The sequence below is a fragment of the Ammodytes marinus genome (assembly GCF_949987685.1).
Source record: "Ammodytes marinus genome assembly, chromosome: 7".
Lineage (NCBI taxonomy): Eukaryota > Metazoa > Chordata > Actinopteri > Uranoscopiformes > Ammodytidae > Ammodytes > Ammodytes marinus.
Window position 1 is genome coordinate 13897015 of NC_137211.1, and position 25235 is coordinate 13922249.

The 25235-nt window shown below is 43.7% G+C and overlaps 1 protein-coding gene across 1 annotated transcript in view; it reads left to right on the plus strand.

Annotated features, from left to right (window-relative positions):
• Positions 1-25235, plus strand: part of lgr6 (leucine-rich repeat containing G protein-coupled receptor 6) — a 40994-nt gene that overhangs the window by 3035 nt on the left and 12724 nt on the right. The window contains exons 2-4 of the mRNA XM_080030685.1: positions 11921-11992; positions 19160-19231; positions 21476-21547. Coding sequence (XP_079886811.1) covers positions 11921-11992; positions 19160-19231; positions 21476-21547 — 216 coding nt within the window. The remainder of the gene's footprint in view (positions 1-11920; positions 11993-19159; positions 19232-21475; positions 21548-25235) is intronic.

The window sequence follows — 25235 nt, forward strand, 5'->3', positions numbered from 1 at the left end:
CTGCGTGGGTGTGTGTGTGTGTGTGCATCTGTCTCAATGTATATTGAACTTAAGAACACAGAGTACAGTATGTGCATCAGAGGGTTGGTTGCTGTTTTGTGTGAAGCTGCATGCGAAGTTAGCTGTTACATTGACACAATAAGTAGCTTGTCTACCACAAATGCTAGCTGGGAGTGGTCCCCTTAATATACTTATACATATTTATAGCAGCTATTTAAACTTGATGTAAATGATTATGTTCCTGATCTGGCTAGTCTGATTATGTGTACAAAGTCTGCCTCTAAGTTTGTCAGGTGCATAGTTTACACATCACTCACACATCCTTCAGCAGGCTTCAGTGTGTGCATGTCAGAGGAAAAGAAGTGTGTGTGTGAGCCGTATGTAGGTCTGTGACTGGAGTTGAGCAGCGATTAGGTGATGCTTTGTGGTAGCGGTGAGTGCGGTGAACATCTAACGGTGTTTTGGCCGAGGCCAGGAAACCACAGCTAGCACATTACCAGACGGAGGGAAGGGAAGGAGTGTGTGAGAGCGTGCATGTGTGTGTGTGAGTGAAGACCACCCAGACTGCTGAGAGTATTTTTTTTTCTAGTCAGTGGAGGTGAAGTAAGAGTGTAAGAAAAATTAAGGCAAGGGGAAGAAAAGAGTGAAAAGTGTCAAGGAAAAAGGAGAGGATTAGAAAATTGATGACAGAGATGTTTATCGGAAGATTTTAAACTTGGTCTTGGGTAAAGTAGGCAGACACACACACAGTCACACACACATGCTGTACATACACGTACAGGAGACAACATCCTGGTGGCCATGACTGAAACAGTCGTGTGCGTGTCATTTAGTCATTATGTTGATGGAATGATTCCTATCATGAGGGACCGGGGGTCACACTGTAAACATCATGTTTCTGTGAGTGTGTGTGAGAGAGAGAGAGAGAGAAAACTGTAAGTTGTAAGAGGTGGAGTGGGAGGAGGAATTAAGGGGGGGATGAACAAAAATAAGAGAATTGCAGAGAAAGGAAAACAGTGTGTGTGTATGTGTGTGCACTGTCAGTGGAGAGTTCTCTATACAGCAGCTATCAGCTCCAGCATCAGTGTCCTGGCTCCAGACGTCTTTGGTAGCCCCCCGCGTCAACCACACTCCCCTCCCTCACTCGCTCTGTCCACCCTTCTACCCCCGCCTATTCTCCTTTCCTCACCTGTTTCCTCTGGCATCCCTCAGATAGAACAAGAATCCATACGTTAAGTGCTTGAGCATGTGTGTGTGTCTTGGGAATGTAAAGGCAAATGGCTATTTGTGATATAGGGCTATACAAATAAAACTGATTTGATTTGGGAGCAGGTGTTGAAGCCAGTCATGCAGCATTACGTTTAAATGTATGATCACTGATGTGCAATGTGCTTCTAAGTAACTCAAAATGAATGCATATATAGCTCAGGGCAGTGGAGCGAGTAAAGTAGAGATTAGATTAGATGAAACAACTTTATTGATCCCAACAAGGAATATTCATAAAGTTGTCTAATCTAAGGTGTGTATCCAAGGCAAATGGTGTATACTTTTTCAAAGTGTGTGTGTGTGTATTTTGGTTGGGGGAGGAGGTGCTTTGGCTTCAAGCCAGCAAACTATCAGCTGCGATCCGAGTTGAGGAAGAGAGTTACGCACCTCTGATTAAACGGAGGAAGAAAGCAGTGACATATGTAATCATACTTAATTTGTTACGCTTTATAGAGGAGATTTCCTTCCTCCATCTCCTCCCTGATTCTGCCCGCTCTTCTTTTACTCATTCATTCCTTCCGTCCCGAGAACTTAAAGTGTTTGCCTCAAAGGGTCAATTCCTCAGCCTTCTCCTAGATTCCCTGGAGGCCCACAATGAACGACAGCAACACAAAAAAAAGAATAAAAAATAAAAAAAGGCACTCGGACCTGCTGCAAATGTGATATTTATGCCAGAAGGGTGTTGGAGGGAATGGATAGCAGTTTAGCTTTGGATAGTGCATTGGTTTGTGGTTTCCTGAGAGCAACTTGGGAGGCTTTTAAATGTCGCTCAGGGACAGACGGCAGGTAGGTAGGTAGAGGACAACAATGGAAACAATGACAATTCCCTCGGGAGCGGCGGGCAGAGGACACACAGAGGCCATAGTGTGCTCTGTCGCTCCATATCCTGTCCTTTAGAAAAAAAAGTAGAAAGCAATCACGACAGAAGATCTTGAGGGGAACTAGGTTGGAGGATGTTAAAGAGGATGTGTTTCGGAGCGTTGATATTCAATGAGGTCAAACCTATGCCCACTGACCAAATATAAAAATGTGTATGTTTTGTGTGATAGCAGTGTGACGCAAGTATTACACGGGGGCTCGGAATGTGCTCCCTGTGACGTGTGGTTGTGGGGTGCAGGGCTGCTGCTGCTGATGGCGAGAATTCAAAAAAGCCTGCATGGCCTAGATTCCTATTCTGCCCCTTTCCAGCCCTGGGAATCCATGGGAATGTGTGTGCGCGTGTGAGTGTATGTGTGCATAAATATGAGCACTAACCCCTCTCTTTTCCACTACAGAGAAGGCATTGTCTAATCTTGGGCCAGGCCACGACAAATGTCCCTAACTGTTCTGGTGCGTGTACAAGCACACGTGTAGGCCCTATACACATGTGCGTCCATGACCTGTGACTCTGCAAGCTGGCATTGGTGTCAGTGTATGTGCTTATGGTTGGATAACAGATACATGAGGTTGATCAGTTTTGGTACGGTACATTTTCACCATAAATATGCCACAACTTTCAATCACATTCTGCGTTTAGTGTCTCCACACATCTATTTTGCAGGAAGTCTGCTGCAAGATGACACTTTACCGCAGCTCACAATAAATAACTTGAATTTTAGATTGTGCCAAATCAGTGCAAACATTATTTATTACTCACTTATAACTTTATTATGTCTGGTTTGTATAATCTGCATCTCATCTAGTCTGTTTCTTAATTTTTGTCATTTTCTTTTCTCCCCTCACTAAAGCACTTTGCTTAAAGGTGCAGTGTGTGGAAGGTTTTTGTGTTTTTTTTAAAGAACAGACTTGGTAAAAATGGATTATAATACTCATAAGTATGTTTAAATTTGTGTATAATAGCTTGAATATATTTATTTTCATGAACTTTGAATAATGTTTTATATCTACATAGGAGCAGGGCGCACTTAAATCTAGAACTTTCAGCACTAGATGACGCCAAGACTATGTGACACACTACACATTTAAGTGCTATAAGTTTAATTGCTCACTTGTGTGATAGAGAGAAAACCGCCAGTTCCTGGTGTTTTCAAAACCAGATTTTTTTATTCCTAACTATTTTTTATCCACCCGCCAGTATATTTAAAATGTTAACGCAATACATTCCCAGATTTCTTTTGAATAGGAAAAAAAGAAATACCGAGTTCCAGACATACAGGAGAGTGTTTACATGAGTGTTGATAGCAGTGTGTGTGGGACATAGCTCACCAACTTCCCCCTGTACCTCAACACAGGGCTGTCTGTCTCTGTCTGCCTATCTGTGTGATTGCTGGACAGGCCTGCTGACTAAAGTGGCTCATGTGGGGTTGGCAGTGTGCAGGTGATGACTAGTAAGAGCTAATGATACTTAATGCCCTTTCCAACAGCGTACACACACACACACACACACACACACACACACACACACACACACACACATTTACCCACAAGACCCCCATGTGCACATTACACACAAGCAAACAAGTTGCAAAAAGCATGGATGTAAAGCTTGCTTGCACACACACACACACACACACACACACACACACACACACACACACACACACACACACACACACACACACACACACACACACACACACACACACACACACTTAATGATGGTTAATGCCCTTTCCAATCCTCCTCTGCAGCATCAAAGCATCCCTGCTAGCAGTGCTGATGCAGCAATGCTAGCAGGGATTAGGACGGGAGAATGGACCACTAGGACGGGAGTTAGCTAAAGGGAACAGAGAAGCAATCGCAGACACAATTAAATGTCACACACATGGGCACACGCCGGAGGGCACACACATGCACGTAGCATAACCAAAAGGGGGCACTGCACAGGAATGTCCAGAACGTTGAAGAGGGGATGAAGAAAAAAGAAGATGCAGAAAATTTGAAGTACGAAGAGAAAAAAATGATAAAACCTTTTACTGGACTTTTTTCGAGGGTTAAGGCCCTTTTCCACCGCCGCGCGGCAACGCCGCCGCCTCCATTCATTTCAATGAGGGAAGGGCGGCTGAGGGAAGGCGGCAAGGGAGGCGGTTCAGCCGCGGCGGTTGGACCAGGAAGCGGTTGCCGCCCACGTGACCGCGCGCAGATTTTCCCCAACCGCTCAGCTTTCCCCGTGTTGAAACTTTCAGCGGCAGCCGCCCGGCGGCAAGGCGGGAGTACAAGGCATCGTTGCAAACGGAGTACAGACATAAACAACACGGATCTACCATGTTTTAAGTCAATGTTAAAGTGTCTGTCGTTTAAAAAAGATTGGATATATATTCGACGTTGAACACAAACATGTGGAACCAGTGATTGAAGACGATTTTCTAGGGGAAATATTTTTTAGACGGAACTGTATTTTCTCTCTGTACTTTTATTCTTCATAAAAGCTCATATAGAGAGACTATAACATCGTTATACGAGAGAGAAAGAGAGAAATAAGTGTGGTGGACTTCTGGTCGGGCTATATCAACGATACGATCACCGAAGCATCTCGCTGTCATGGCCGCCGAGGCAGCAGCCGCTTCTAAAAACGCCGGGCTCACCGGTGGAGTCCTCCGGCAAGGAGGCGGTTGAGAGGGCGGTTGCCGCGCGGCGGTGGGAAAGGCCCTTTAGGCTTAACTGATCTGAACGCAAACAGCAGTCGGGTCACGGTGATGGGACAAGGCAATAGTATAATTCTTGCTAAGACTGGACTTCACAGGTGCATTTTCCATCTGCTGTGAAGGGAGGCTGGAGGGAATTCTGCCACTGCAGAGCCTCTGCATCTGCAGCCAGACTCGCTCACGTCTCTATTACATGTCTGAGAAGGAGCAAAAGAGGAAATCTGGACTTTTTACATGCATGGCCAGAGGCCAAACTAAATCTCTTTAAACCAACAGCAGCCGCATGTCCTCATCGGTATGGGGTACGATTTCATCAAGTGCTGATCAAAGTTCAGGTCTAGATGTTATCCTTGGGTACTGTTAAATACAAGGAGCAGATGAGCTGATCATAGATCTGTGAGCGCAGCAGTAAAGGAGGAGTGAGCCAGGAGCGGATTTGAGCAGTCCTCTAACTAGATCCAATGTCCTCCTGTTTCTGCCATTCAACCAAATGAAGTCATAATAGCGCCTGACACTAATACTCATCGGGTTTCATTTTGCTGTTGTATTAACTGCTGAGAATCGGTGTGCAGGAAAGAACACCTCTACGTAAGATATACCTTTTTAGGATGTGTGGAAAAGTGGTGAGATTTGAAACCCCTTTTCCACGCATTATTTCAACAGATTTCAGCGGTATGTGTTTGTTCTGCGCTCATGAAACACTTCCTTCATGTGGTAGAAATTGTTAGCTTTGATTTAGAAAAAGAAACAAAGAATGCTCTCCGGCACATGTCATGTTACAAACATACAGTTTATGAAAGACAGATAAAATATACATGCCAAAACAACAGATCAGTGGAGTATATGGGCAGAGCTATGAATGCCTCTCTGCCTTCCATAGCCATGTCCTACCCACAACAGCTGCCCGTCAGTCCTGTCCACATGTTGGAGGCAGTTGTATGTTGTGTAGTGCCGACTGTTCCAACACTTCCTGTTCCATTACTGAAGTGCTTGACCTTTCACCTCCCCCCCACCCTCCCCCCTGTCCCATGACTGGGTGTGTGTGGGAGGACAAGGAGCGGACACAGAGTGTGTTTGTGCACGTGTGTCTGTGTGTGCGTGGTGTGAATAAATCCCAGAGGGCATGAATATGTTTCCCATGACATGGCCTCAGACTAAACAGCCGCTCTCTCCACCCAGACATCCGCCTGTCATTCTCCCCTAAACCGCAGCGAGCGGAAAAGAGCACAAAACATGGGAATAATAATACACAGACGCATCTCCCTTTTCTGTCTCGTTATCTCCTCTTTTCTCTTCCTCTCTCCCTCCCTCTCCGCGTCTTTGCTCTTTTGTAGCCGAGTCCTCCCCGTGGCCATCCTTGTCCAGGTGAAAGACTTCTCCTCGCCCTCTCCCTCGCTCTTTGTGTGCCGTGAATGAGAGAAAGAGAGAATAAGAGAGGGAAAGATAAAGAGAGAGTGCCTTCGGACACAAAGGGCAGTGTACCCCTCCCAGGAAGTCTGGTGGAGAGGGAGAAAAAACCCACATCTTTAGAGGAAGGAGGAGGGGAGGACAGCATTGTACCCTCCTTCCTGACTCTTTGTGTGTGTGTGTGTGTGTGTGTGTGTGTGTGTGCAAGCTCATGTGTGACCGCGAGAGAAACTGAATGCCAAAGCCGTCAGTCTATTCAGATAGAAAAAAGCTAACACACTTAGACCTCACCCTCACACTCTGCTCGTTCTCTCTGCCTCTCTCTCTCTCTCTCTCTCTCACTCACACACACACACGCACACACACACTCACTCACAACCATTTAGGCCCTCTTTAAGGCGGCGCCCAAGCTTTGACTACCTGCTGCATTGTGTGGCATAGAAGATCTTCTTTCATCGCCGGCCTTAACTGTTTCAAAGAGCTAAGCGGAGAGGCTCAGACTGGCTGAATCTGACTGAAGACATTACTGTCATAGTTACTGTAAAAGACATGCCAAGGTGTGGCTCGAGCACCGCTAACGCAGAACCCCTGCCCCCTGGGCAAAGGCTCTGGTTGATGATTTCTACTAAAGATCTATTACTCTAATGTTCGTCACAGATAAGCCACCTTCAAAGGTGAACAGCTTAACGCCATTATTGGATGTTTGTTTGGTAAGAGTCTCCACCTGAGCCATGGAGAAGGCAAGAAGAAACAGAGAGAGGGAGGAGAGAAGGAAGTGAGATGGAATACCTTAGGGTATGGCTTTTTAAAGTTGTGTGTGTGTGTACTGTATGTGTGTGAGAATGTATGTATGTAAGAGAATAACATCCCAGGGTAACAATGTTTATTTACATGCTTTTGTCTGCATTGTGATGACTATAATGTACCTGCATGCAATTGTATTCTTCAGCAGCATGCCATAGATTCTTCCGTACAAGTTATTTTTGTTTGCTTGTTTTACTTTGAGACAATGGAATTCTTAAAAGTGAACTGTATCAAGTCATCTCTACCTAGCCTGCTCCTGCACGGCTTTGTTTGACTGACACATTTCACCAATGATGATGAAAACAGACACCTGACCGCCGATCACATCTGTGAGGGTATATTCATTCGCCGGGGTGGTCCACCATCCGCCACACAAAAGCCAGCCGGAGCCTGAAGCGGGTGTAAGTGCCTGTAGATTGTTGTGTGGGTGGGTGTGTGCGTCTGTGAACGTAAACAGGGGTGCTCTCATATGATGTGGCCAGTTGTTTTGCTGCGCTAAATCACCAGCTCTTGTCAGAAATGCTTCCAGTTGGAAATTGGCTACAACAGAGCTAGGGGCACATTGACACCCACACACATCCACTGCCTTTGATCACAGAGCCGATAACATACTTCAGTAGTTCTGTCTACGGCGAATAGGAAATATGATAAATCACATCATTGCAACTACTGGAGTGTGTAAACTCATGCTCCGGTTGAAATTTGAAGCAGTGTAAGAGTGAGTGTGAGTTATAGAGTGGCGTAAGAGAGGGAGAGAAAGGACCACGGCTGATGAATAGAAATGTACCTCTGCTTCTTCATGCTTCCGTTCCCCCCTTAAGACAAGCTCCTCGCCATGGTTACTCTATCAATCACAGCGTAAAGCAGTCGAATATCCAGTGCTTTACCTTTCTTCCTTCGCCAAACCTTCCTATCTTACATTCACATGCACACAAGTGTGCACGCACTCACACACTTTCAAGACTCAATGATCTATCAGAGTACATTGTGTATCTGCAAATCGCAGAACGATAGAGGAACAGGAATGGAAAAATGTCCTCTTTTTTTTTTACTCCTGCAGTTGCTTCAATTTTGGCCCCAATTTACACTGCTGTGTCTAAACACACAACATTACAAGCACGCACATGCAACAACTCAATTCCTATCCAGGGACAGAAAGAGATCACTGGAGGCTTTGTCAGTCAGTCTGCAGGTTCAGAGCGGAGGGGGATAAAAAGAACAGTTAAGAGAGGGCGCATTTGTGAGTTGTGTTTGTTGAGGGATGAGCATGGGTCTCTGTGTCTGCATCATCCGCTCCTAATACTGCTCAGGAGTCTTTAGTTCGTCATTCAACAGCAGACAGAGATCTGAGGGGAGATGGCCCATGTGCCTCTGTCGGTTGAGAGATGTGTTGCGCCGCGAGCAATATCAGGCTGCTTTCTTGACGCCGCGATGGCCAAGATAGGGCATGAAGAAACCACATGTGCCTGCGTTCTGAGCCTTACACACCCCCCCTGTCCCCCCCCCCCACACACACACAGCAGCATCCATGTATGATGTGGTGAAAATACAACCAGGGACTGTAGCCAACACATCTGCAGGCTCAATGGAAAACAATAGGGGTGTAAAAATGAGCGACAGACATCTTACCACACACCACCACTGTCACCTATTAAAAGCAAATTATATTGTTCTTCACAGACATACACAGATTCTGACACACACACACAGCCCCCCCCCCCCCCCCAACCTACCTATCACAGAGCACACACACACACACACACACACACACACACACACACACACACATTAGAGATGCCTATTAAACGGGGGCGCAGAAAACTCAGATTCTAGTCATGGAACACAGCAGAGCCTGCAGAGTATTCTAGCGCTCTCCTTCTCAATTCGTTTGCGGCCGTTTATTTGCGCTGAAAATATCTGCACGTCACAGCGCCAGCCGACACAATGCACATGTGGTAGTCATCAATCATAATTATCATGGTTTAAAAAAGCCACAGCTGTTATTTGATTTTAAAAACAAGCCATAGCGCAGTGCCTTCCAACGATACGTCAAGTTGTCAGCGGAGGCCTTGGCCTGCACAGCAGAAATGTCTCTCTCTTTCTCTCTCTCCAGTTTCCCAATGAGTTTGTTGGAGAGCAGAGCCTAGCTGAGCTGCATTCAACCTTACCCCATGACTCACCACTGTGTGCCTTTATTTTTAAACATTTTCTCTCTCCATTGCTGCGTGTTTATTCCGTCTGAGTGAGGCCGCTGTTATGGACTTCACACAACGTTTGTTTATGGCTTCTTTAATCATGACCAGATAATGGAGAGTTGTCTCCATCCGTGGGCGCATCCCCAGAAGCTGGGTGATGTATGTGTGTGTGTGTATATATATATGTATCTGCATGTGTGTGTTGCTTTGCTTTAATGATTTATCCCCAGGATGTTACAATACATTTTTTTCTCAACATAATATTAGTACCCAGACAATGAATAGGATTAAGGTGTGTATGTTTATTGCTCACAAGGCCCCATGAGGTGACCTGGTGCTTCCTGTGTTGTATGTGATGTCACCCATTCTTGATTATGTCTTTTGGTTTTCTGTTACTGCTGGCTGTGTCATCTCCATGGCAACTTTGTAATGCTTATATTTACCTTTGACTTTAATCAAGCAGCAGTTCATTACACGTGTTGTATTCATTCCCAAATTACCGCTTGGGGCCTGAGCAGATTGTGCCAAAAAAATCGACAAACGTGGAGTATTAGATTCACATGACATCATCAAAGTACTTTGGTTGAGATGTACACCTGAGGTCCCAGGACGGCATCCCATGTCAGCAACAGCAAGTGTTGGGGGAACTGTAATAAATTACAAATGATTTGCTTATATGTACTTGATTAGTTTGTTCTTTATTAAGAAAAACTAATTTTTAGGGACTCATTGCAAACTTAAAATAATTGACTTGATGATCGATTTGTTTGTTAACTAATGTGTTATGTGTACATTGAGTACTTTTACAAGATAAGAATAATATTTAGAAAATATGGACATTAAACAAGGATATACTATTTAAAGATTCCCAGTGGGGTTTATATTGTAAAGAAAAAAAGAAAAAAGGCTGCATTCACAGTTTCAAGAGTGCATAGTGTCCTCCTAAAGTTTGAAGTTTTGACACCTGCATTACTTAGTCTGGCTTGTGGTCTCCTTCTTCTCCATTTTTTATTGGGCCATTGCTACCTTTTATGGTGCATAACCACCACCAGCTGTCAATATGCATTACCAATCTCCGAAGCATAAATGTGTGTAATGCCACTCCTGGGCCTGTGGTCGACTTTCAGAACACAATTTAAAAAGGGACCTTCTCATCAGGAAGATACAACAAAAGAGAGTCATTGTGACTGTTCCAGACAAAAGCAATGTTATTTAAGATAATCATTCACCATTTTCCACAAACACTGATGGAAAGCATCCACCCTGCTTACGTGTCTCTGAGTAACACCTTGAACCCCTTTCTCTGCAGTCAGACCTCCCAGGAGGGGGCATCTGTTACAGGAAATTCCTATGCAGGGAAACTAACTTGCAATTATGCTTTCATAAGGAAAACATTCAATGTCAGCAGAGACAAAAAAAGGACAAAATCCAATGGCGAAAGGACACGGCCAACGTTGCAGGCTCATCACATGGTGAGAACAAAGCATTGCTTTGGGTGACAAAGCGATGCTGACAGTTCACATGTTATCCTTGACAGGGTACCAAACTGTTGCTATACTGAATGTGTCTTGTCACAAATGCGAAATATGACAGGCTTCTCAAATCCCCAAATTAGTGAACTCAAGTCGTGCAATGGTTTTTCCACCTCTCCCCTGAAGCTAAATATAGATCACGCATGTGGATAAATTCATCCAGCTCCCCATCAGCCTGGCTGACTTGACAAACAAACAGCCAGTGTGTCAAAACTCCAAACTGCAAAGGGCTTCTGAGAGCACAGTTTACACTTGCTAGCCCGGTGGTCTGAATTTATGAGCAATGGTTAGTGTCATACACACAAACGGACACGCACACACATACAAGCCTCACTCTTGAAAAATCATGCGAGACCCCAAGGGCTGTGAAAGAAAAGAAGGGGTGACGTAACACCCTTTCTTGCTTTCAATGTGTTTATCAAAGAGATGACCTTACATGACTGGGGCCACAAGGTTATGTATGTTTTCTACCAGAGGCTGACACATAAGTTGTCCTCATACTATCCCAAGTGTTCAAAAAGGGTAGGTTATTTGTGTGCGTGTGCATGCATGTATCAGAGCATCCTGCACCTCTCCCTCTTTGACCACAATGCAGCTGCGTCAACACTCGCTCCCCAACAAACCCTCTCACATCAGAGTGTGTGTCTAAGAGTTGAGACGCAGAGAAATGGAGTGTGTCTATGTTGCGGCAAAGAACATAAGGGGACAATGAGGTGGTCTCCTGAGAAACCTGAGGATTGGGAAAAAAAGAAGAGTAGAGATGGAGATTGGGGAGGGGGGATGGTAGATATGGAGGGAGACTGAGGGGTCAGATCTAAAGGTAGAGTGAGACATCTGGAAAAGAGAAGGAGTCAGTGGGACGAGGAGGAAATTACAGCTGCCCAACAATGATTCATTGGGGAAAATTTCTCTTCTGCATCTCCCTCCCCTCCCTCTCATTCTCCAACCTCTCTACCTAACCCGCTAACCTTTTCTCTGCGTACAACTCCCCACTCCTGTTGATCGATCGCCATTTGAAAATAATTGCTCTCTAAACTTTTGTAAATTGACATGTCCTGAGTACCTTCAAAGTCCATCCATAAAGGTATACATTGATTGATACTGATACTCCCCTTTTTCCTTTGCTCTCCAGGGATCTGAGTATGAACAACATCAGCGAGATCCAGTCCAGGGCCTTCCACCGACTGCACCTGTTATCAGAACTGTGAGTACAAACATATTCCACTCACATTAACTCAATAAACCTCTGTCGTCGCAACTCACACATGACAAGAAACAGTCACTCCCCGGCCGAGCCACTGATATCGCCGACCTCAGTGATGGGGATTGATGACTCTGGCCTGCCTATGATCTCTCCTACCAAGAAACTGCCTGCAGCAAAAGGCTAGTAGATCCTGGGATGACTGCACAAAAAGAGGGAGGTGAAGGGAACCTGATAGTCACACAGAGAGTGGATATATGGTCCTTAAAGAGTGTTCTGTGCTCTGCATCCAAGCCGCTGCTTTCTTGCCCTCCGTGACTTTGTTACAGCTGGACAGCTCAGCAGGAGCAGAACACACGTAGACACAAGCCTTTGCCAAGACAAGCAACACACTATAGGAGAATTTCAGGCCAGGATTGGGGAAAAATAAATTAGCAAAGATTTATTTTCTCTTGTTTATTACATTAAGAATGAGTACGGTTGGGTATCCTTAGGCATGTTTGACGTTTCCAACACACTATATGAGTTAAATGCCAAGACAGACATACTTTTTATTAATTTCTTAAAAAAAAAATGTCTACAACAAAAATAATTGAACTACATAACAATAAGAAATATAATAAAATAAGCAAATGAAGAATTGTAGTAATTGCACTAAGAATTTGACACAGCCTCTGTGCCAAATTTCTTTACTTCTTATGAACGGACACACTTTGATCAGTTCTCTACAATGTAGAAAGATATTAGTTTCATTCTCACAGGGCTGATAAAAGCACACATGCCGCAGCAAGATCACAAACCTTTTTTTGAACATGTTTGCGGTCGACCTGGCCCATATCTGATTTGATCACTCAGCAGAATTCAGCTAAATCTCAGATTGACAATGGCTGCCCACAGATATGCCCGAAGGGTGTGAATGTGTGTTTAAGTGTGTAGTAAATTGTGGGGGATTATGTGTGTATGTCAGCCTTCACCTGACTCTTGTGTATGTGTCTGCAGTTGGTGTTTGAACAGTGCACTGTTTTTCTTGCTAATTCTTGCAGCTGCAGCCTGTGAGGCATGAGCTAATGATGATGAAAGTGAAAAGTTAGCTGGATAACCATTCAGATGGCTTTGAGTCACGGTCAAACTGGATTTGAAAAGTGGAACGAAGCTGAACAATTAACTTTTGTGACACCCTGAAGTGCCAGAGTTAAAGCTCCCATATTATGCACTTTGCTGTCAATTTTATATGGTCTAAGTAGTCCCTAATACTTATTTTTTTAGATGTTTGCTGAAAAACCCGTTCAGATCATTTATTGTAGCAAGCCTCTATACCCTGATTGTCCTCTGGTCTCAGGATGACCTATATTTGTGTCTGCAGCCTGCGATCTGGATGGCCCCTCCCACCTCTCTGCCGGGCTTTCTTTATATGTCCATGGGGCTCTCCCACCGTCTCTGCCGTGATCTCGCGATACTAGAGAGACACTGCGTGACTGCGAACACAGTGTTTAACCGGAGCTAAGCCATACTTTGAACAGTTTGACATGACCTGACATGATTAAAACCAGTGAAAACAGTAGCTTCAAAGTTTGATTTCTACAGGAATATCTTCCCATCCTTTGTCATGTTAAAAACGAGTCATTATTAGACTGCAAGGGGAAAGCTAAGTTAGTGTATTAGGAGCAAAACTTGGTGCTACAACCGAAGTTACATGGGCGCTAACGCTAAAAATAAGACTCAGACGATTTAAAACCAGTGAAAACAGTAGCTTCAAAGTTTGATTTCTACAGGAATATCTTCCCATCCTTTGTCATGTTAAAAACGAGTCATTTTCAGACTGATGTGGGGAATATAAACAGCGTGTTATGAGCAAAAGCTGGTTGCTTGTCCCAAAGCTAATAGCTATACACCAGTCAGGCAAAACTACCAATAAACACTATTATTTTAGTTTCACCGTTTAAAAAAAAGCACAGGTAGCTTCCTATCCGTTGTGTTATTAAAAACGAGGCATTAATAGACTGCTGTGGTTAAGATAAATTAGTGGAGTATGAGCAAAAGCATTCTGTGTTGGTGTATGTAACATTCAGGCTGTACTACGGGCTTCTTGTCGCTTAGCGGGGAAAACAACATGGCTGTCGCTCGGAAAATTTTCCATCGGATCTCGGGGCCGTGGACCAATAACAAATGGGGGGTGGGGTTATCATAGACTACTGCACGGTGGACGTTTCTGGTTACTAATGTGGGGGGGAAGCATGGACATATAAAGAAAATATGGGGATGTGGCTGTGCCGACTATTACGTAATAGTCGGCGAGAATTCTGACTGGAGTATATTGGGGGGGGGGGGTTCAGAAAGGGGGAGAGTGAGAAAAGGAGAGATTGTTATTTTTTTTGATATTTTGGCAGTCTCTAGGCACACAGTGGACCCATGGATATGTTAGAACACATTTAAAAAGTGCATTTAGCATAATATGTGACCTTTAAATTCAAAATGTGGATTTACTGCCGTTTATTGAACTGCAGATCTGAACTTTTGCAGTCATAAAAACGCTGAAAAGATCAGGTATTACTCATGGGGTAATAATCATAACCTAACAGTGCAGAGTGATTCTGATCATTGATGCTGACATTAGCCTCCATTGGGAAATATGGGTGGGGGTGGAGGTCTTGGACGCAGCTCCACCTGCAGTGTTTGTCCAGAGACAATCCCCCCCTGTGTTTTTATAGCCCCGTTGATCTTGCTTCCCCTGTATGTTCTGACACTTTATGGAGACATTCCGTTGCTTTGTAACTCTTCCAAGAAGGATGTTCCTACCCTTGAGCCAATGTTATAGCCCGCTGACCATTTCAAGAAACATGCTGAGACGATGATGATGTTCCAAGGCAGAGGGAAAGACATTTCTGACATCCACTTCTGTCTAGAAGGCTTAGAGAGATGGAGCGTAGCACGTTATGGTAAACACATTATAATTGCATCAACTTATGGCGCTTAGAAAAACAAACCAAGGCTCTAAACACAAACACGGTCGGGTGGAGAGCCAGATCGTTGGATGTGGGTCTACAACACTTGTTGGTAGCACAGGGAGAGGCAAGGGCCAGGCAGGTTGTGACTAGTAGAGTGATAAATTGTTTGATGTTGTGCTCTACCTCCCTCCCTGCCTGCCTTCCCTACCTCCCTCACTCTTTCTCCCTCCTTTCCAATTCATTTCCACAGACCCCCATCTCCATTGCACTGCAGGCTGTTCCAAGCTGTAGTCGATGCCTTTGATAGTTTTTATACTATTTCCCTTTTCTTTCTTTTGCTCTGTTAACTTTCTTACAAAGCAAAACCAATCTGCTTATGGCAATAAGTGCAGCTTTCATTCTATACACTATGGGGAGGAGAGGAAATAAAAGGTTATCTTCTGAAGCACTGGTCATAAACTTAAACTGCATCAAGCTGCCTATTATCATTTTATTTTATTCAGCTCTCACCTATAGTGTCAAAGAGTAAACAGACAACCCCTTTGAACCTCAAGTAAGATGATTAGATAAATTCACAAAGCAGGTAGCACGCCTCCCTTTGATTCAATGCGGCGTTAATATTAATCACCCATCCCTCCAGCCTCTAACTCCTTATTTCTTAATTGTACTCAATTGATCTCAGATCCCTCTCATTAAGCCTTCATTTAAACGCCTTTTAATTCAAACACACAATCCTGCACGCTACTGTCAGTCAGACAGAGCATGAAGAGAGGCGACAGAGAGCCAGACTGCTGGTCTATGTATTAATGAGAGGGCAGCAAGGACCCACACTCCGGTACAGACTTTGAGACTGGTTACTCATGTACCTGACATATCAAAGACATCCCCTCTTCAAATGTTCCGCTCTAAGATGTGCTGTCTATTTCCGATCTAATTGCAACTGAGAACTAGTAGAGGATGGTTTTAGTTGAAACTGTCCCATGAAAGCCCTTTCCGAAAACCACTTCAGAAGGTACCAGTGCTTTCTAGCTTTCATCAGTATCAAAGTCCATGTTCATATCTCCGGTGATTTCACTTCACTTTACCCTTTTCTTTTGACTCCCTTCATAATCAGCCGTTTGGGATGATCCTCTCATGCTCCTCTTATCATTACCTGAAGCCATTAGACGCCTCCTAAATACAGAGCTGAATTCAGCCCATTCAAAGTGGCCTGGATTTGCAATAACTCTCAATTCCTGTTTGCTTTGGTTCGTGAAGGGAATGTGCGAATCTTAGGCACTGTCTTTGTTACCTGGAATGTCCCTTCAGCCCAGGCTTCTCCAGCCCTATGATAGCAAACAAATACAATCCAAATGTGAGAGGAGAGAAGTTGTGAGCGGCGCTGCCCTGCTTGTCTTCCACTAGGTGATAAGATTGTCTGCTGATAGGCCATGCGAATGACGTAGGTGAGGGTTAAGGGTTAATGGTATTGGCTGTCTTGATACTCCAGGTGCACCACACAGCTGGGACTATCTAGGTCAATTAAACATGTTCCTTTATGTGTTGCCAACATTGCTTTGTTTTTTGTCTGCTTGTCTTTTTCTCTCTCTCAAAAACACGTAACTAAACACACACACCCACACACTGTTTACCACGTCTATATTTTGCTCCAATAATTTCAGAGGTTAACACCAGGTTAAGTGGTTGGCCCTCAGGCTGGACCTCTGAACAGAAGGAGGGATAACATTTCTATTGATGGACCAAGGGTGAAAAAAGCCATCCATGCATACGTACTAACACCCACACACAAGCTGCCCTCTCCGATAAGACCGGTTTGTCCTCTCCTTCTCCTTTCATCATCGTCTCCTATCAACCATCCTGGCCCTGGTGCCACTATGACGTCCTATCACCACCTCAGATAGTATTCCAAAATATGATGCCGTCTTTGCTGTCTGGGCCTTTAATCCGCCTCTTTGTTTATTATTTTGAAGACATGGTGATACATTGGATAATCAACAGCCCTCACTGATTGGCTCTGATAGCAGGGTGGTCTCACTTTTTGTTTCTTTACCACCCCTCCCGCCTCTCTCAGTTTGAACTGTACTGGCCTCTGTTATTTTATCTATGAATCACTTCAATAGGGCTGAATTATGCTGAGACGGAATTTTTTATCAACGTAGTTTTGGGGCCAAGAAAAATTTTAACCATCCCCAAATCAAATTAACAGAAAAAACAGTTGGAGCCACGGTTTGACAAGAGCAAGGCGCCTTTCATTAGAATGAGATTGATGTGGAAGGACTAGGAGGCTAAGTGCGGAACATTCACTCATACGTACAATCATTTACACGCACGTACACACATCAATACACTCACTGATATCATGGAAACAGTTGGTAAATGGCAACTGCTGGTGTTCTGTTGATGTGTATCAAGAACGTCAGAAAATTTCTTTCTTTTTTTCAATATCCATCTTCACTTTCGACATGATTATCCATTTGACAAATGATGTCGGCAAAAAAAGCACAATTCCATTCTAATGCTGTTTTGGCTCCAATGATGCAGCTAATATAGAAAGGCTGGTTGGCAGTACAACTTGCACATCATAACATGACCTTAACTACAATGTTTGTTTTCTAAGACTCTAAATTAATGCCTCCCCACCCTCACACACACCCCCCCAGTGAAAGGACGTTTATTTTTCTTTGGTGCTACCTATATCTCTTTCCTACCAATACGTCTGTAACTAATCGTGTTTGAACCAGAACCAAAAGAAGGCAATTAGGGGTTTTAGTAGCACAAGGCTTAGATTTGTTTAACTGGTGACAGGACCTGAGCAAAACCTATTGAAACAGTTACCTCTGGTAAAGAAGCAAAGGAAATGGACCCCGCTGATCAGCTTGTTCACTAGTGGAAACTGAAATGGTATTGAAGAAGCAGACATATTGTCCTAGGAGGGACAGGACAGAAGCAGTAAACAGATTGCTTTACATGTGAAAAAAAGACTCTAAAAGCAAATGGAACTCTATGTTCTCAATCTCTGTAAAGATCTACAGTAAATTGAGACATGTGGCCCAGTCAAAGTGTGTTTAAATGAGTTTTGACTGTGGTTTGAGAAGCATGACTAAATAGCACAATAGCTTGGATAACAATCAGCCCGTTTTAGTATTCTACTATGCCAGTATGGGTGTGCATCTAAGTGTATGTGCAAGTGTGTGCGTTTGATAAATACAAGCTCCATAAGAGTTCTAAACTGGGCTGAGTGTGAGATTTGGCAGGCGTGGGTGGGGTTGTGTGGTTTGCCACTGCACAGTAATAAGACTGAGACATGTTGACACGAGTATCAGATGTCAAAGGGAGTTTGCTGGGAGCCCTTCGTCCATTACCATCTGGATGATAGTGGCTTGGAAAGGCAAGCAGAGCTCATTATCTATATTTCAATACACTTGCACTAAAGAAACATCAGACGGGCTGTTTAGCATAAGGCTTGAAATGTCACCTGTAGATCAATAGTGTGGGGAGGATGCGCATGAGTAACATTTAACTTGTGTGTGTGTTAAATAAAAGTGGGTGGTCTCGATCGGTTAAGACCAAATCTGTGTTTAAACTGTGCTTCCAGCTTGTGACCTTGATAGTGACTCTGTTGGACTGAAAGTTATTTATTTGGACATCTTATACACACTCACAAATGACCATTAGGTGCTGTGTTTGATAAACAAACTGATTGGATTGCTTGTGTTAATGTGTGTGGTTTTTCTCCCTTGCTTTTCTCAAGGCCCCTGAGAATGGACCTAATTTACCTCAAGGACATGGAAAATAAAACAAGCATTAACATTGCACACATATATAGTATACACCTTACTATATACACACCCATAAACACACTCACATGCACAAGCAAATATACTTTGACGCTGCACTTGTTGACCCAGTCTCAGTCTCATCCAATTCGAACTTTACTCACTCATCAGAGCTCCCAGAATTGGTTAAGGTTTCAGGGTGTCCTTTGGGCCAAAAGCAACCGCAGTGAAGGGAACTGAATATCGTTATTTGCATAGTGCCCCAACAACAACCCTAAAGCAGGAACTCGAGGATGAAGTCATGACTCAACTCAATCCAAAAAAAAAGTATAAAGCAAAAGGCAAAACTTCTCTCGTGAGTGTTGTAATTTCTTTGGTGTATGTGCTTGTGTTTCATTTTTTACTTTTGTATTTATATTTCTCCTTTAATTTCTGCGTTTCTCTCCTAGGCGTATCTCAGGGAATCAGCTGAAGTATATCTCAGGGAACGCTCTCCAGGGTCTCCACAACCTCAAAGTTCTGTAAGTAACTTCCTTCTCCCTCCTACCCTGTCCCAGTCTGGTGGTTCAGTCCTCATCCCAGGTGGGTTGTTCCACTCCAGCATTCTGGGCTGCTAGAGTTGTGCTCCCGCCTTGAATGAAACACACAGGCCATGCATCATTAACTGTAGTTAAAGTTTATAGGCTGGAGGGGGGGATGCCCTGCAGTCCCTTCATTCCCAAAAAAGCCCTGTTTCAGTTACAATAATGCGCACACACACACACACACACACACACACACACACACACACACACACACACAGGTGTAATGGCGGACCTCCCAGTCACACCACCCACCGAGATTACAGCAAGTGGCAAAAAGCAAGATAAAAACACTTACAAAAGTAATTCAAAGCTTTTCTCTCAACACCCCATTTCTCATAGTGTGTTCATACACTCATGATCCATGGTCACCAACTGTTAGCGCTGGAACAGAAGTATTAAATCACAAAAAAAAAGTCCAAAGAAACCATAAAAACCATGGTACTCTCTTACTTATGAGTGTGACACCTACATAATTGGGGCCATATTTGTAGTGTGTGAAAGACAAAGTTAATAAGGAGGTTTTCATGAGGACTGGAAACAAACTTTGTTTATTTCGTAACCTGGCTTTGAAAAGTGAATCCGGGGGATTACCAAGCACACACGTCGATCTTCTTTCACCTTGTGTTGTGAAACTCAGCCATGAATCCTAGGCTATTATGTCATTACTGCAGAAGGACACACACATTTCCTGAAATCTGCAAGCTTTCATGCTTCACGCTATGCAACACCTTGGCAAACTTGGGAGGCTTTCTTTGACCTCAGAGCAGCTGAGCTGTTGGTTTCCTTCCTCGATGTGTTAGTTAAAGTCGGACTGTGTCAAACATAAATGGACCGCTGGCCTCGTGTAGGGTAACTTCAAGGTCCCTGTTGACTCACTCTCTCTCTCTCTCTCTCACACACACACACACACACACACGGTTATGGACCTTGAGTCGAGTACAGCGAAGCTCCCCCTTAGAGAATTTAATTGAAACAGGAAAAGACTAAATTCTATGTACTTATCATGGCAACATCCCAGTGGAAACATTCCGCTGATCGTCTCAAACCTGAGCATTTTTTCTATGCTGAAGCAATTATGGTATCTTTCAAAGGAGACTATTCTAAAACACACTACACAACAAGAGCCTGTGACACATTCAGTTTTTAATAAAAATAGGAAAATATGCTTCTTAAATTTTTAGGCATCCAGAATGCACGATAACACAAACATTGTAACCCTGACTTACAGCTAAATGAATTAATAGATGATAAGGACATGGTTCGCTCGTACTCGGCAGTACAGGCCACAAGGTTACCGAAAGGTGGAGTCAGCAAATCGAGAGAACAGTTGTTGTCAAAATCACTTTCTCAAAATCAGTGAATATCTCCTCACGATCCACTAGCTGTCTGTACTGTGTGCTGTGCCTGCTGCGCTGAAAAAAGTTAATACACAGCCCTGGCACTGTACAGCTTGCATGTTGCTAACTACATTGGGCCCCTTTTGTTTACATACCCTTTGTTTACATACCAGTTCACAGAGCCTAGGCTGTGTACAAACTACAGATTTTTTTTTCTCAGCACATACACAATACGGACAGGTAGCAGATTGTGAGAAGATATTCACTGATTTTTGAACAAGCGCTCTCCAGAATCGCTGATACTCACAAAGATAAAAGATGCCGCTACCTATGAACTAATGACTTCACTGTAAGCTAAGATGTAGCAGATAACTGTTGCGAGACAAGGCCTTACACTCACAGACCCACAAAGACTGACTATTGTGACAGCATGATGCCATGATAAAGGCAATATGCTGGAGACTATACGAATTGTGCACTGATGTCAGCCGACTGGTCACAATAAGAACCATAAAAAAGATGGAGAGAAAGACATAGAAAGAGAGGAAGTGAAAGTGAGAGGAAAGAGAGGACTATTGTTTCCTCCCCACTTCCTGCTCGCTTTTTTGCTCCATTCTTCCGAGAATGACATCAGCAGCCCACCCAAGGAGCTTCTCTTTCACTTTTCTTCTACCCTTCATTCTCTGCTTCTCTTCAAGCTTTCACTGGCCCTTTCCATCTTGTGTCAGATTTCCCTTACGATGGAATTATTTGTTCTGCTTGATGTGCCCTCACACACACCACATACACTCTATCACGAAAAGACCTATTACCTCTAACCGAATAATGTGTATGTGCCTTTCAGGATGCTACAAAACAACCAACTGGAGAGACTTCCTAATGATGTACCATGGGACCTCCCCAACCTACTGTCCCTGTAAGTCCAGACACACACACACACACACACACACACACACACACACACACACACACACACACACACACACACACACACACACACACACACACACACACACACACACACACACCATGCTACTCTACCTCATCCAATAAATAATGAAACATCCCCTCACCACCCACCCACACATATCAGCTCTAACCGCATTGCAGGTATAGTACAATTAATATATCACAGACCATACGCCTGCACTCAGTGCTGTACTGCCAGACGGCAAGAGTCACAGCCTGACTGTGTCAGTGCAGTTCATGGTAGCATCTGGAAGCCATGAGGGAAACAGCAGACACTGCAGGCCAGGGAGAGCATCTCCAATGAGCTGTGAAACAACCCCATTTTCCATCAATTCCCCCTCTCTTCCTCCTCCGCTCCTCTCCTCCGTTCTTCTCCCACCACCCACACCGCTTTCCCCTGGCTAATGAGAATGTTTGGTGGCATAATTGTCTCATCTGTGGGGTCAGTGTGTGTGTGTGTGTGTGTGTGTCGGTGTGGATGTTTGGGCGGGTGCATGTGGACCACCTCATCTGTATTTCCTCACCCCTTCCCGTCTCTCCCAACTTTGTACCGCACACATACTCCATATCCCTGCTTTCCAAATTAATAATTCTTTGTAAATATCCATTAAGCCATTTCCTTCTGCACAAACACACACACACACACACACACACAGAGGAAGGGCGGCCACATTTAACTCCTCTACTACCTCAAATGTTTCCCTGTCTGGTATAAAACAGGCCTGCTCTGCCTCAATGCAGTCGCCAAGACTGCACACACACTGTACTTGCAGGCAGGCACTATGGCTCAGGCTGTGTGAGTTTGTGTCTAACCTCCCAATTTTGACATGATGATGTCTCAATGTCTTTGGCCTGTGAGTGTGTGTGTGTGCACGCAGGTGTGTGTGGTTTCCCAATTTCTTCACATAGAGATGGTCTAAAAGTAATGAAAAAACATGTGCACACACACACACACACACACAGTAGACACACTGAGCCAGTGTACAGAGACGCACCTTGTCATTACACTAATGATAAGCCCAGCAAAGACAGATTACTGGAAAGGCTTGAAGAGTGAAGCTTGTCGGCGCCTTTCACCAACATAAGACACACCAGGTAAAAAGAAAAGGCACCTCAGTTTTAAATTGGTATAAATGTATAGGCTTTCATCCAAAATAAATAATGTCTTAATCACGGCCAAGGAATCCTTTTGTCAGCCGAGAACTGAAACCAAGTTAAGACATTTGTTTCACCGTGTGGAAGAGGCTAATTACGACACACAGTGCAAGTGCTGTTGTTTAGTTTGGTGCCATTATAAGCAGACGTATGTGTTTTGGATCCCAACCCACAGGTTAAGCATCGTAATCACTACTGATGAGTTCCACAAGCCACATTAATCAACGTAACCCCGTTTTCCGAGATTTGACTCCATGGTAGTTAAGCATGCTCCTCCAAGTTCCCTGTTGTATAAAGTTTTGGCCATCTGGAGAATTGAACCCGTGGAGGCAGGTCCGCAGATCTACAGGATCATTTAAGCAAACTTTCTCTTTCTGTCTCTCATTTCTCTCTCATAATCGTACCCCTGACTTTGATGTGACGGACAGGAAATAGTTGCTGCTTTATTGGCTTCTGTGGAACATTCCTGGTTCGGTCTGGACGTTCTGGAAACCTGGCAGGTCCACCCAGAGGAGCAATTATTATTTGCCCTGGAGAACAAACCCAATAGTTGAAGGGTCTTCCGCAGCTTTTATCCTGCTCTTTGGGTCGAAGGCAAACATTGTTGGAGTGCACAGGATGCACAAGGACGATGTTTAGCACTGAAGAAAAAGTGTGCTCGGGAAGTAGCCAAAATGAAATGTATTGAAGCTGTTGGTGTGTGTGTGTGCATACACACATGGATGTGTATTTACATGAATGCCGGAGGGCATTTCACTGTGTGCTTGTGTGTGAGCATCTGCCAGTGTATACAGTTGCCTCTCCTGATGGAAAATTTCCCTGGGGAGAAGGGTCCAGAGTTCAGAGTTCAAGTTCAGATTTCACTTTGATGATGCTGTTTGTTTGGTGAAGCCTCCAAGGGGTGAGGAGGCTGAGGAGGAGCTGTGGAGCCAGAATCAAAGAACCACAGTGGAAGATTGATAAGGGAGGATGTTTGAAAGACGCACAAGAGTTAAGGAGTGGGACCCAAAAGGGTTTTTGCAGCAGTCGGGAGTGCATCAATGAAGATGTAAGAAACAAAATGTGAGTGTGAGAGGGGGCCGGAGGGAGGAAAGAAGATTAATGGATGAGTGTGGAGGGCCAAAGAAAGAAGAATAGCAGGAGGAAGTGGTCTCAGCTTGTCAACTCTGCCCTGAGGGGATCATTCATCACTCAGGACAGTGTGTATGCATGTGTACGTTTATGTGAAGAGTGTGAGTGTCACAGTGCACATTCATTGCCTGTGGGTTGATGACACTGAGGGAGAGAGAAATCAAAGGTTTGTAAGGTTTGGTCCGGATGAAGAGGTTAAAGTTCATTTGTGAGAGCATATGTGTGTTTCTAGTGTAATACATTCATTCGAGTTGTGTTAGTATATTTAATTTAATTTTCCTTTATTTAACTTCGAAAGATCAATTGAGGGGTGACCCTATTTTTCAATGACGTCGAGTTATTACAAATACACAATATACAATAAAAATACACAACAAGCTTACAAAGAGACAAATGAGCTGCATGCCGATAAACCACATCACCGTAATCAAGGAGAGACATTAAAACTGTCTCGATAATCCTTTTCCAACTGAAAAAAGGGAAGGTGGCTTTGTTCCTAAAAATATCCAATCTTTTGTCGAAGACGACATACAATATTTTTTTATGTGAAAATTAAAAGTTAATTTTTCATCTATCCAGATGCCGAGATATTTATATTCTGTGACTCTTTCAATTGGAAATCCATTATTTGTATAGATATTGAGATCATTGAAATGTGTAGCTCTTGCTCTGGAGAAACACATATATTTTGTTTTGTCTATATTAAGAACAATCTTGAGGTCCACTAGACAGACAGTCCTGTATGGTGTTAAAAGAGCTTTGTAGGTTCTCTATAGATTGTTGGACCGAATCAGAAATGCAATACAGTACTGTGTCGTCAGCATACAGATGGGCGTGACAGTTTTGCAGCGATGAGACAATGTCATTGATATAAATTGTGAATAAAACTGGACCTAAAATTGAGCCCTGCGGAACAACATTTGTAACTCTTAAAAACTCAGTTTGGTAGCTTCCCAGTTTTACTGACTGCTGTCTATTAGAAAGATAGTCCCTAAACCAGCTATATGTAGAATAATCAAAAACAATGTCATGCAGCCTTTGTAGCAAATGGTGGTCAACATTATCAAAGGCTTTTGAAGGATCAACAAAAAGTGTTGCACAGTGCTTTTATTGTCTATAGCTGTAACAATGTTGTTTAAGACCAAAGTGACAGCAGATATGGTACTGTGGCCTGCCCTAAAACCAGATTGGAATGGGCTCAAAATGGAAGCACTGGATAGAAAGGTTTTCAACTGATTATTAATAAGTGATTCTAGAATTTTTGCAAGGCATGGGAGTTTGGATATTGGCCTGTAATTATTTGGATCACTTTTGTCACCACCTTTATGCAATGGGATAAAGTGAGCTTT